Consider the following 14,449-nt stretch of genomic DNA (forward strand, 5'->3'; position numbering starts at 1 on the left):
CTTCTATACCTATGGTAATTGTGATCATTGTACATTCCCTCGAGTTCAGTGCTTAGCTGAATGCAAGTAAAATTTAAACTTGTTGTAGCCCACCGCCCCGTCGGGAGGCTTTTACATTTCCCGAAAGATGTAGATTGCTGTTCGCTTCTCATCTTCCTCCACAGTGAAAGTGCATCACTGGCAAGCATTTAGTTGTCTGCATATCTGTTTTATTTTTGTTCATAATGATTTACTGTGGAATCTTACAGAATGTGTTTTTACAAATCCACATGATAACAAATCTTTGAACACTGGAAAGCAAATATAGCTTGTGAGCAAGCACAAGAATAGGTCTTTTTCTTGTTTCACCAGCCTAGAAGTGTCCATGTGCAAACTTAAGGAATTATATTTGACAGGCCTGATTTTTGAGATGTTAAGAAATGGAGGATTCTTTCCTCCTAATTACAGTAAATGGTTAAAAGTGCCTCTAATATTCCTATCTTATAAATATTACTTTATTAATTTCCTTTTTTGTTCATGCCAAGGTTTGGTCAGTTCCTCTCCTCTACATTACCAACTTTTGCAGTCTGTGAGAAGTTTATTATCATGGAAGCTAATAGTGAAGAAAAGGAAGAAGGTGAGCAATATATCTCTGGTTAAAAACTTTCTTGTATGTTGACTGTGTGACACATTATAATCGATTAACTTAGCCTCTTTTATTTGACACACTATCGATCAATATTGTACTGCATAATGAATTGCAATAAACCCCCAACTGCTGTCAGAACAACCCACAATTGCTAATGCTGCAGTTGTACTGCAAGCACCAGGATCACACTGGTACTTTATTTGAGAATTGTATCATACAGCAGCACTGTTATATTAATGAATCCATACCATGCTCTGCTCAGACAAAATATGCATGCATGAACATAATCACAGTTGTGCTCACTAGAGTCCAAATGCTGATGGGACAGTCTGGCTCTATTCTAATATTGGAAACTTAAAGGTAGACCAGAGGCTGTCTGGGTGCTTTTTTAAATTAATTTGTGCTTAGGTCACTTGACATGAGCTGCAATTACACTACTATATTAGTGGAATGTGAAAACAGCAGTGAATCATCACAAAAAATATAAGATAACTGCCTCAAAAGAATCGATTTTTTTTTATTGTTTGTTTATTATAACATCATATTAAGTAATTCTTCAAAATACAGCTCCTCACTAGTGCCAAAAGTAGACAAATAAATAAATAAATGATTCTGTTGGTTACTGCTCTACATTGGTTGAACATTGTTAAAAGAATTTTGAACTACATATCCTCTGACTTAAGAACATAAGAAATAGGAGCAGGAGTAGGCCAATCAGCCCCTTGAGCCTGCTCCGCCATTCAATAAGATCATGGCTGATCTGATCCTAACCTCAAATCTAAATTCATGTCCAATTTCCTGCCCGCTCCCCGTAACCCCTAATTCCCTTTACTTCAAGAAAACTGTCTATTTCTGTTTTAAATTTATTTAATGATGTAGCTTCCACAGCTTCCTGGGGCAGCAAATTCGACAGACCTACTACCCTCTGAGTGAAGAAGTTTCTCCTCATCTCAGTTTTCAAAGAGCAGCCCCTTATTCTAAGATTATGCCCCCTAGTTCTAGTTTCACCCATCCTTGGGAACATCCTTACCGCATCCACCCGATCAAGCCCCTTCACAATCTTGTATGTTTCAATAAGATCGCCTTTCATTCTTCTGAACTCCAATGAGTAGAGTCCCAATCTACTCAACCTCTCCTCATATGTCCACCCCCTCATCCCCGGGATTAACCGAGTGAACCTTCTTTGTACTGCCTCGAGAGCAAGTATGTCTTTTCTTAAGTATGGACACCAAAACTGTATGCAGTATTCCAGGTGCGGTCTCACCAATACCTTATATAACTGCAGCAATACCTCCCTGTTTTTATATTCTATCCCCCTAGCAATAAAAGCCAACATTCCGTTGGCCTTCTTGATCACCTGCTGAACCTGCAAACTAACTTTTTGATTTTCTTGCACTAGGACCCCCAGATCCCTTTGTACTGCAGTACTTTCCAGTTGCTTGCCATTAAGATAATAACTTGCTCTCCGATTTTTCCTGCCATAGTGCATAACCTCACATTTTCCAATATTGTATTGCATCTGCCAAACCTCCGCCCACTCACCCAGCCTGTCTATATCCCCTTGTAGGTTTTTTATGTCCTCCTCACTCTCTACTTTCCCTCCCACCTTTGTATCATCTGCAAACTTTGATATGTTACACACGGTCCCCTCCTCCAAATCGTTAATATAGATTGTAAAGAGGTGGGGACCCAGCACCGACCCCTGCGGAACACCACTGGCTACAGGTTGCCAGTCCGAGAATGTACCATTTATCCCAACTCTCTGCTTCCTGTTAGATAACCAATCCTCCACCCATGCCAGAATATTACCCCCAATCCAGTGATTCTTTATCTTGAGCAATAATCTTTTATGTGGCACCTTGTCGAATGCCTTCTGGAAGTCCAAATACACTACGTCCACTGGTTCCCCTTTATCCACCCTGTACGTTATATCCTCAAAGAACTCAAGCAAATTTGTCAGACATGACTTCCCCTTTGTAAAGCCATGCTGACTTTGTCCTATTAAATTATGTTTATCTAAATGTTCTGCTACTGTCTCCTTAATAATAGACTCCAAAATTTTACCCACCACAGATGTTAGGCTAACTGGTCTATAATTTCCAGCCTTCTGCCTACTACCCTTTTTAAATAAGGGTGTTACATTGGCAGTTTTCCAATCTGCCGGGACCTTTGCCGAGTCCAGAGAATTTTGGAAAATTATTACCAAAGCATCCACAATCCCGACTGCCACTTCCCTCAAGACCCTAGGATGTAAGCCATCAGGTCCAGGGGATTTATCCGCCTTGAGTCCCCAAATTAGTAGACTTATATTCTACTAATTTGGCTGTCATGATCACACTCTATAGTACTCTGGTCAGACCACACTTTGAGTACTGTGTCCCTTTCCGGTCACTGAGCCATATAAGAGACATTCATCACTGGAGGTGGTGCGGAGAAGATCCATGAGTTTGATCCCTGGTGTCAGGAGTCTAAGAAATGGAACTAGAGAGACTTGGACTTTTCAGCCTGGGAAAGGAGGTGTTGGAGAGGTGATCTAATAGAGATATATAAAATGGTAAATGATATGGAAAAGGTAAATCTGGGATATTACTTCAAATTGTGGGAATAGAACAAGGGGACATTAGTTCAAACTAGTAAAAGGTAACTTTCGGACAGATATCAAGGAGTTCCTCTTCACACATAGAGTGATTAACACTTGGAATAGAGAGATGGAGATGAAAACCCTGAATGCATTTAAGAAATAGTTTGACTCTGCAAAGGGGGGGACTGTAGAGTGCTTCTAGATGGATGAATTAAGATGGCCATCCTCATCCATAAATATTTTGTCACTAGGGTTTTGGTGAAGGACATACAAGGTCAAGCATTGTACCAAGTTGCTGCACCTCCTGACCTAATCTGAGCTGACAGCAAGGAAGTTGATGAAAGGCCAGGAACACATAGGCATTTATGGAAGTCAAATAAGATTATTTCCATATTGCCCGTATTAAACTGGAGGAAGTTTTGTCTCATCTGAGTCTTGATACAGGACAGGGCTTTTGGAGAGTGTAACAATAAGCCTTTAATCAATGGAGGAGGTAAAGCTGAGTGTCATCAACAAACATATGGAAGCTGACCCCCATGGTTCTGGGTAATGTTACTAAAGCATAACATGTAGATTATGAGGAGGCGAGAACCATGGATAGACCTCTGAGTACATTGGAGGTGACCTTGCAGGCAGAGAAATAGATACCATCATGCATGCTGAAAAGGGTATGAGCAGAACCACAGGAGAGCAGTGTTACGGAGATAGACTGCAGGGGAGAGACGTTGGAGTAGGATGGAATAGTCAGTGGTGGTGCAGGTAGCTGTGAGGTTGAGGACAATGAGGAGAGACTGAGCCATAGTCGCAGGAGAGATGGAGATAAATGGCAGAGGACTGGATGAGTTGAGGGATTGTTTGCGTGGAAGGGCAGAACGAAGAATTGGAAGTTATGGAGCAGACAGAATCCAAGATGGGAGTTTGGGATTTTGAAGGAGGGTGGTCTTGAATGATAAGAGAAATGTAGAGTAGTTTCTGTACTCCAGGATAAACTTGGAGTAGTAAGCAGTTTTTGCCGAATTCAGTGCAGCTTTAGATGGTCCAGATAGATCTGGAAGTTGGTAAGCACACTATTCTTTCACTTTTTTGAGACCTGGTTTGTATCCAGCTCTGACTGATGAGAAGCAAACCTCTCTGTGCTGGCTGAAGAAGTATTTTATGAAATTAGTTCAGTTAGGACTCAATCCTGTACCCAGATAGTATGGTCTCTATATTAACCTCTACACAACGGATGGGAGGAAGTGGTGGGGGGGGGGTGATTAAACACTTTTTAAAAAAAAAATGCAAAATGCGTCCCCAACCCGCTGCATACGCGTCTACCGCCATTTTTACAGCAGTAGGTAGCGTGCCAAGCAAGCATCTTGGAGAGACGGGACACTTTATTAACATATTTAAATCAACCACCCGCAGTGCAATTTAACTAAATGTAACTACTGGTGTGCAGGTTTCCCAAAGCTCGGGAAAACCCGGCAGCGAAATGAAGGCGAGAACTGCCGGCTCCAGAAGATAAGTGCTTTTTATAGCACTCCTTATGGGCCAGGAGGAGCAGGAATGCTCCCTTCGGCCTCCCCTCTGCCAATCATAGCCTCTGTCTAGCCCTTGCCACAGTTGGCGACCTCTCTTCTCCACCCCCGCTTCGATCTGCAGCCTGCAATCACAGCCGACTCCCCGCTCGATTGCCAGGAACTGTCCCGAACGGTCCCCGGATGCAGCCTCCTGCTGCTGGTTTTTGCACCTGGCAGCCGGCCAGCCTGTCAATTTTGTGGGGCGGGAAACGGAAGATAAAAATTATAATGAAGTCCTGCCGTTAAATTCAGCAGGGCCTCCACTTCCCCGGGTATCTGCCGCACTTCCCTGTACCCTCCCCGCCTCCCCATAACTACATACGAACATACGAATTAAGAGCAGGAGTAGGCCATTCGGCCCCTCGAGCCTGCTCTGCCATTTGATAAGATTATGGCTGATCTGATTATGACCTCAACCCTACTTACCCGTCTACCTACTATAACCTTTGACTCCCTTGTTAATCAGGAATCTATCTAACTCAGCCTTAAAAATATTCAATGACCCTGCCTCCTCCGCTCTCTGGGGAAGGGAGTTCCACAGACTCACGACCCTCAGAGAAAAAATTTCTCCTCATCTCCGTCTTAAATGGGAGACCCCTTGTTTTTAAACTGTGGCTCCTAGTTCTAGTCTCTCCCACAAGAGGAAACATCCTCTCAGCATCTATCCCTTCAAGTCCCCTCAAGATCTTACATGTTTCAATAGGATCACCTCTCATTCTTCTGAACTCCAATGTATACAGGCCCAACTTGTCCAACCTTTCCTCATGACAATATTCCATTTGCCTTCCTAATCACTTGCTGTACTTGCATACTAACTTTTTGTGATTCGTGTGCTAGGACACCCAGATCCCTCTGTACCTCAGAGTTCTGCAATCTATCTCCATTTAACTAATATACTGCTTTGCTGTTCCTCCAGCCAAAGTGGACAAGTTCACATTTTCCCACGTTATACTCCATCTGCCAAATTTTTGCCCACTCACTTAACCTATCTATATCCCTTTGCAGCCTCGTTATGTCCTCTTCACAACTTACTTTCCTCTCTACCTTTGTGTTATCAGCAAATTTAGCAACCATACATTCAGTCCCTTCATCCAAGTCATTGATATAGATTGTAAATAGTTGAGGCTCAAGCACTGATCCCTGTGGCACTCCACTCGTTACATCTTGCCAACCTGAAAATGACCCATTTATGCCTACTCTCTGTTTCCTGTTAGCTAACCAATCCTTTATCCATGCTAATATGTTGCCCCCTACACCATAAGCTCTTATTTTGTGTAGTAGCCTTTGATGTGGCACCTTGTCAAAAGCGTTCTGGAAATCCAAGTATACCACATCCACAGGATCCCCTTTATCCATGTTGCTTGTTACTTCCTCAAAGAACTCTAATAAATTAGTCAAACACGATTTCCCTTTCACAAAGCCGTGTTTACTCTGCCTGATTGCATTGATATTTTCTCTATGACAGATGTTAAGCTAACTGGCCTGTAGTTTCCTGCTTTCTGTCTTCCTCCTTTCTTGAATAGAGGAGTTACATTCGCTATTTTCCAATCTGATGGGACCCTTCCAGAATCTAGGGAATTTTGGAAAATTAATACCAATGCATCTACTATCTCTGCAGTCACTTCTTTTAAGACCCTAGGATGAAGTCCGTCAGGACCTGGGGACTTGACTTCCTCCCTCCCTTTCACCTCTTGATTCACAATTATTTCTGGCATGTTATTTGTATCCTCTACCGTGAAGACGGACGCAAAGTATCTGTTCAATTCATCTGCCATTTCCTTATTCTCCATTATTAATTCCCCAGATTCTCTCTCTAGAGGGCCAACGCTCACTTTACTTACTCTTTTCCTTTCTAAATACCTGTAGAAACTCTTTACTGTCTGTTTTTATATTTCTAGCTGACTTTCTCTCATACTCTAATTTCTCCCTCCTTATTATTCTTTTAGTCATTCTTTGCTGTTTTTTTATATTCTGTCCAATCTTCTGACCTGCCACTAATCTTTGCAGAATTGTATGCTTTTTCTTTCAATTTGATACTATCTTTAACTTCTTTAGTTAGCCACGGATGCTACGTCCTTCCCCTAGAATCTTTCTCTCTGGAATGTATCTTTGCTGAGTATTATGAAATATTTCATTAAATGTCTGCTACTACATCTCTACTGACCTATCCCGTAACCTAATTTCTCAGTTCACTTTAGCCAGCTCTGTCTTCATGCCCTCATAATTGCCCTTATTTAAGTTTAAAACATTAGTCTTAGACTTGCTCTTCTCTCCCTCAAACTGAATGTGAAATTCAATCATATTGTGATCACTGCTACCTAGAGGTTCCTTTACAATGAGGTAATTAACTAATCCTGTCTCATTACACATTGCCAGATCTATAATAGCCTGCTTTCTGGTTGGCTCTAGAATGTGCTGCTCTGAGAAACTGTCCCAAAAGCACTCTATGAACTCATCTTCCAGGCTACCTTTCCAATCAGATTCTTCCAATTTATATGTAAATTAAAATCACCCATGATTATTGCTATTCCTTTCTCAGAAGCCCTCATTATTTTTTCCGGTATACCCTGTCCTACAATGTGGTTACTGTTAGGGGGCCTATAAACTGCTCCCACAAGTGACTTCTTGCCTTTACTATTTCTTATCTCTACCCAAACTGATTCAACATCTTGGTTTTTGGAACTAAGGTCATTTCTCTATTATACTCACATCATCCTTAATTAACAGAGCTACCCCTCTACCTTTTCCTAGCTTCCTGTCCTTCCGAAATATCAAGTACCCTTGAATATTCAGGTTCCAGCCTTTGTCATCTTGCAGCCAAATCTCTGTAATGGCTATCAGATCGTACATATTTATTTCTATTTGAGCTGTCAATTCATCCATTTTGTTATGAATGCTACATGCATTCAGATACAAAGCCTTTTAGTGCTGTCTTTTTACTATTTTTGCAACCTCTAGCCTTATCTGCTGGTGCACTCTTAAGTTTGCATGCTGTGTCCCTTCCTGCCACTCTCTTTGCCTTATTGCTGCCTTGTTCTCTCGCCTTGTCTTGTTTCTTTAATTTATCACATCTTGCCTTACTTGATCCCTCGCCCCCACTATTTAGTTTAACTATTGGGACCAACGAGTTAACAGCATGAAGCTCCCAACAATTAAGAGAATCCTAAGAATGTCAAGTGTGAAAAATGGAAAATTCACACGAATGCTCCTCTGAGATTAGGATAAGGCACATGTTTGAGAGTGTAGAGAGAGATATTTTCTATATCTGCTGTGATTATTGCAGACAGTACCAATTTCTAAACTGCGCTGATCCCCATTCTATGATACATCACCGTGATTATGTCACTGGAATGAAGCAGAAGCTTCATTCTTTGCCTTGCCTTTCTCTCTCTTGTCCCTCTCTCTCTTTCCCTTATCATCTCTGTCTCTTTCCCACTTCCTGATACTTCTACTCTAGCCGCCCCTCGCCCCCCCGGTAGGACTCTCCTGTCACTGTCTTCCTCTTTGTAAATTTTAAAAATGATTAAGAACGAGCAACATTAACATCCAAATTTGTCCATTCATTAAGGTAAGAGTTCCTCTTTAATGTTATTTGAAATTATTCCAAATATAGAAGGGGTAGTTAGCTCGTCAGTGCTTTCACATCTCCACCAGTATATTTTTTATTCATTCGTGGGATGTAGGTGTCGCTAGCAAGGCAAGCATTTATTACGCATCCCTAATTGCTCTTGAGAAGGTGGTGGTGAGCTGCCTTCTTGAACCGCTGCCGTCTGTGTGGCAAAGGTACTCCCACAGTTAGTAGGGAGTTCCAGGATTTTGACCCAGTGACGATGAAGGCATGGCGATATATTTGCAAGTCAGAATGGTGTGTGACTTGGAGGGAAACATGCAGGTGGTGGTGGTCCCATGCGCCTGCTGCCCTTGTCCTCCTTAGGTGGTAGAGGTCGCGGGTTTTGGAGGTGCTGTCGAAGAAGCCTTGGCGAGTTGATGCAGTGCATCTTGTAGCTGGTACACACTGCAGCCATGGTGCATCAGTGGTGGAGGGAGTGAATGTTTAAGGTGGTGGATGGGATGTCAATCAAGCGGGCTGTTTTGTCCTGGATGGTGTCGAGCTTCTTGAGTGTTGTTGGAGCTGAATTCCTCCAGGCAAGTGGAGAGTATTCCATCACACTCCTGACTTGTGCCTTGCAGATGGTGGAAAGCTTTGGGGAGTCAGGAGGTGAGTCACTTGCCACAGAATACCCAGCCTCTGACCTGCTCTTGTAGCCACAATATTTATGTGGCTGGCCCAGTTAAGCTCCTGATCAGTGGTGACCCCCAGGATGTTGGTGGAGGATTCGGTGATGCTAATGCTGAAAAATAATGTTTATTAAAAGGCCACCATACAACTCAGTTTTGCATGCATACCAGGTGTAAATGATGATTTTGGCGGCCTTGTTTCAGCTATTACCATTTGCTAAAAATTTTGTATTTCACATGTTTACCAGGTGTTGAGGATGATTTTGGCGGCCTTGTTTCAGCTAATACCATTCTACTGAGAAACAGACTCCTGGATATCTTGCTAAAGCTACTGTATACTTCAAAAGAAAAAAACAGTGTTAATCTGCAGTAAGTATTGCTTGAAGCACATGACAGTTGTCTAGTTTGCTGTGAGTTATTTGTCCAATGCCCTTCAGAATAATTATGACACAGCACAGATAACGTGTGTGAATCCAGATATTACGCATTGCCATCTGATCACAGTTACAGTACCTGTGGCTGATGGGTATGGCACATATTTATTTATTTATATATATATATATATATATATATATAATATATATATATATATATAGTGTATAAAGAATTACTTTATACACAGCAGTGTAAAGGATAGAGGAATGTAAATTGCTGATCCAGTTTGGGATTATGCAGGGGTGATAGCATGACATATTCTCAGAAAAGAAAATCGGATAATTCAATGAACAATTAGCGAAAACGTTATAAATGTATTATGCACGTTTAAATGGATAGTGTCACCGTGAGTTTGGAATTGCAGGTGTAAAATTTCTTCTGACATTACCTTTCAAGTTATGTCATGTATATATATTTCTGCTGTATACACTCCTCACTGTCTAATTTTGTTGCCATTGCATTGCATGCCAAGTACAAATCACACATTTAGAGTTGTGTGATCTCTGTGGGTGGAATTAAGTAGCAGTGAGAGAATTTCAAATTTGAAGACAATTTTTATTGTAAATCATCTTTCAAGAATTTCTACTCTTTTTGGAACATTCAAGCAGTATTTTTAGTTCAGATCATTTTTCAGTTTAATGATCTTCAGCAAAGAAGTAAATAAAATTATGGATCCATTCTCCTTTATTAAATAAGTGGTATGATATGTTTTTGTTGCACAAAACCTGAGTTCAGGTCCCAGCCACAGCTAACTTTCGCTTTCGGCTTCCCCTAGACAGCTAGTCGCTTATCTCGGCAGGGCTGTCATATTTGGCATCAACAGAAATTCCACCTCTGGGTGCATGTAAATATCTACAACCAGCTTATCACTGAGAAACTCTGGTTATTGTGTTTGCAGCTGGTCACCCATTCTTCACCAGAGTCCAAGGTGCATGGCTGAGTAGTCTTGATTTTTTAATTTAAATCTAAATGCTGTACATACAACTGGACTTCTATCATTTTAGTTAAATCAGATTACGTTTTACCCAATTTCTGTACACTTCAAATTAAAGAGATTTTAGCTTACTTTGTCATTTTTCTCTTTTATTCCTCTTCAAATCACACCCACAACCTCAAAATATAGAGCATGTGAAGAATTGGTGAAGATTTTGGGTTTTGACTGGCTTCTGATGTTCATGGAAGAGCATTTACATCCCACTACTGTCACTGCAGCGATGAGAATTCTTGTTGTGCTGCTGAGCAACCAGTTGATCCTTGCCAAGTTTAAAGAAGGGCTTTCTGGAGGAGGCTGGCTCGATCAGACTGACTCTGTTCTCACAAATAAAATTGGCACTGTGTTAGGTATGTGTGAAATCTTTCTGTTGCAAGGTGTAGCTGGTACATTTGGAGTACTGCCTGTTTTCTTTCTGCATGACGTAGAATATATTATATTTTTAGTGTAGTTTTTCTTAGAGGAATCAAGTGAAGGGTACCAAAGTATAATGGTTATGTTACTGGAGTAGTAATCCAGAAGCCTTGATTAATAATCCAGATAACATGAGTTCAAATCCTACCAGTTTGGGAATTTGAATTCAGTTTTTAAAAAGGCATTCTGGAATAAAAAGCTGGTATCAGTAAAAGTGACCATGAAGCAATGTTGGATTGTCGTAAAAACCCAGCTGGTTCACTTTAGGGAACGAAAGCTGCCATCCTTCTCCGGTCTGGCTTATATGTGACTCCTTTCCCACACCAACGTGATTGACTCTTATGTTGTATCTGGGTATGGGCAATAATGCCGGCTTTGCCAACACCCCCATATCCTGAAAAAAAAAGAAAAATAAACAAATGACTTACTGCTGTATAAACAAGCCTCCCAAATACTAGCATTCTAAAGTAGATTACTTTCACAATAATAAATACTTTGTGGCAAGGAAGAGTGAATTGTAATACAAAAAGTAACCTTAAAGTACACCTTTTTTCATATTTATCTTTTAGTAAATGGTTATATGTTCAGGACGTACACAGGAAAAACAATTTAGCTTTCGAATGAATATAGTCTAAGAAACATTCAAAGTTTGAGTGCATAATCTAGTATGGCATTTCAGTATAGAACTGAGGGAGTGTTGCATTGCCAAAGTGCCATCTTTCGGAAGACGCATTAAACCAATGGCCCCATCTGCCTGTTTAGGCGGACGTAAAAGATCCCTTGGCACCCTTCGAAAAAGAGCAGGGGATTTTGCCTGATGTCCTGACCAACATTTATCCCTCAACACCACCAAATTTGGATTAACTTTCATCTTGCTGCTATTGTGGGGCTTTGCTGTGAGAATTCTTGCAGTAATTCCCTACAACACAACAGTGACTACACTTCAAAAACAATTCATTGCCTGTGAAGCACTTTGGGATATCCCGAGGATGTGAAAGGTGCTATATAAATGCTAGCTCTTTTTCTTCCTTCTATATGTAGAAATCAGCAGCAATTCTTAATGAAAATCAGTCAGTTTTAAGAAAGGGGTACTGCTTCCAGTTGGGTGTAGAAGCCCTGTGTGACCAGAGGAAGAAATTAGTCTGGTTTAACTAAGTGCAACAGTTTTTTTTTGTTTTTGTAGTAATATCACTGTAGTCTATAAAAGATTCACCTAATTCAATTGGAAAGTACTCTGAAAGTGAAAGAAAATCAGTTTCATTTGGCTTTGATATTTTAAAGCTGAATATTAAACTTGGGGTTTGCATGTCCCAGAGTTGAAAGTGTGCAGGCTGTCCGCTCCAAGGTCTTTGTTAATGCAATTCTTGAGTTGATTGGTGAAAGGTGCCTGAGACCAGCCTCGTGATGGCTTTTTCTCCCACTGCTGCCTCTACAGCAGAGGGGCAGAGGTCAGTAACTCAGTAGTGTGGCTACCAACAGTTAGGAACTCACTCCAAAAAAAAGATTGCTCAATATACTTCCAACTTCTAAGATTTGTGGCAAAACTGGTCATGCTTCAGGCTGAATGTAGGTACGAGCTGCACACCATGTTAGGATGAGAATTTATAGATGTGATTTACAACATTTTGAATTTTCCAATGGCCACTATGCTGTCATGAAGTATTGAGCAGAAGCCGTATGCTTCCCTCACACGAAGACATAAAATAATTTGTACCAGAAAAAAAGTCATTGATCTTTATGTAAAAATGTATTTGTAACTTCACATTTTTCAGGTTTCAATGTTGGCAGATTTGCTGGTGGTAGATCAACAGTGCGTGAAATAAACCGCGATGCTTGCCATGTCCCTGGTTTCTCTATTCTCCAGTCGTTCTTACCCAAACATACCAATGTGCCTGAACTATATTTTCTGTTGATGGCCCTTTTCCTCCAACAGCCAGTTACTGAACTGCCAGAAAACCTGCAGGTATGTAATCCATATAATTTTAACCTTTTTGGTATGTTTAATTTTTGGGCCCCATTCTCTCCGTCCATTAAAAATGCTATGGACGTGTTAAAGGATGTATGTGTGGAGGCGGAAGATGTCGGTATGGTTCTTAATGAATACTTTGCATCTGTCTTCACAAAGGAGAGGTATGATGCAGGAATTGAAGTTGAGGAGGAGTGTGAATTATTGGATGGGATAAACATAGTGAGAGAGGAAGTATTAAGGGGATTAGCATCTTTGAAAGTGGATAAATCACCAGGGCCGGATGAGATCGACTGCTAAGATTCCAGACTTGGGCAAGGCCGACGTCAATGGGATGAGACAGAGACTGTCCACAGTAAACTGGGCAAATCTGTTAATGGGTAAAACGACTGATGATCAGTGGGAAATGTTTAAAGAAACATTTAACATGATACAGAATCGGTTTATACCCCTGAGGGGCAAGAACTCTACTTGCCAAAAAAAAGCCGTGGACAACTAAAGAGGTAAGGGACAGTATAAGACATAAGGAAAGGGCATACAAAAAGGCAAAAAATGGCACAGATCCTAGCGAATGGGAAAGATACAAAGATCAACAAAGGGTCACAAAACAGATAGTAAGGGTTACAAAAAGAGAGTATGAAAAGAAACTCGCAAGGGATATCAAAACCAATACGTAGAACTTTTATAGTTATATTAGGAAAAAGAGGGTGGTCAGGAGCAGTGTTGGCCCCTTAAAAACTGAAAGTGGGGATATTGTCATTGACAATGGGGAAATGGCGGACATGTTGAACAATTACTTTGCGTCAGTATTTACAGCCGGAAATCCCAAGAAAACTTATATTGAATCGGGGACAGGGACTCGATAAAATTAACATAGGTAAAGCAACAGTAATGAAGAAAATAATAGCACTAAAGAGTGACAAATCCCCAGGACCAGATGGTTTCCATCCCAGGGTTTTAAAGGAAGTGGGTGAGCACATTGCGAATGCCCTAACTATAATCTTTCAAAGTTCTCTAGATTCAGGAACTGTCCCTCTAGATTGGAAAATTGCACATATCACTCCGCTTTTTAAGAAAGGAGAGAGAAGGAAACCAGGGAATTATAGACCAGTTAGCCTAACATCTGTTGTGGGGAAAATGCTGGAGTCTATAATTAAGGATAGGATGACTGAACACCTCGAGAATTTTCAGTTAATCAGAGAGAGCCAGTGTGGATTTGTGAAAGGTAGGTCGTGCCTGACAAACCTGATTGAATTTTTTGAAGAGGTGACTAAAGTAGTGGACAGGGGAATGTCAATGGATTTCATTTATATGGACTTCCAGAAGGCATTTGATAAGGTCCCACATAAGAGACTGTTAGCTAAGATAAAAGCCCATGGAATCGAGGGAAAAGTACGAACTTGGTTAGGAAGTTGGCTGAGCGAAAGGCGACAGAGAGTAGGGATAATGGGAAGGTGTTCACATTGGCAGGATGTGACTAGTGGAGTCCCGCAGGGATCTGTCTTGGAGCCTCAATTATTCACAATATTTATTAACGACTTAGATGAAGGCATAGAAAGTCTCATATCTAAGTTTGCCGATGACACAAAGATTGGTGGCATTGTAAGCAGTGTAGATGAAAACATAAAATTAC

At 41.0% G+C, this 14,449-nt stretch overlaps 1 protein-coding gene across 1 annotated transcript in view; it reads left to right on the forward strand.

The window, feature by feature from the left end:
* Nucleotides 1–14,449, forward strand: part of wdfy3 (WD repeat and FYVE domain containing 3) — a 431,872-nt gene that overhangs the window by 272,026 nt on the left and 145,397 nt on the right. Inside the window, exons 28-31 of the mRNA XM_067990523.1 lie at nucleotides 525–616; nucleotides 9,259–9,379; nucleotides 10,569–10,786; nucleotides 12,623–12,813. Coding sequence (XP_067846624.1) covers nucleotides 525–616; nucleotides 9,259–9,379; nucleotides 10,569–10,786; nucleotides 12,623–12,813 — 622 coding nt within the window. The remainder of the gene's footprint in view (nucleotides 1–524; nucleotides 617–9,258; nucleotides 9,380–10,568; nucleotides 10,787–12,622; nucleotides 12,814–14,449) is intronic.

The sequence above is a fragment of the Heptranchias perlo genome, chromosome 1 (genome assembly GCF_035084215.1).
Source record: "Heptranchias perlo isolate sHepPer1 chromosome 1, sHepPer1.hap1, whole genome shotgun sequence".
In the NCBI taxonomy this organism is placed as follows: Eukaryota; Metazoa; Chordata; class Chondrichthyes; order Hexanchiformes; family Hexanchidae; genus Heptranchias; species Heptranchias perlo.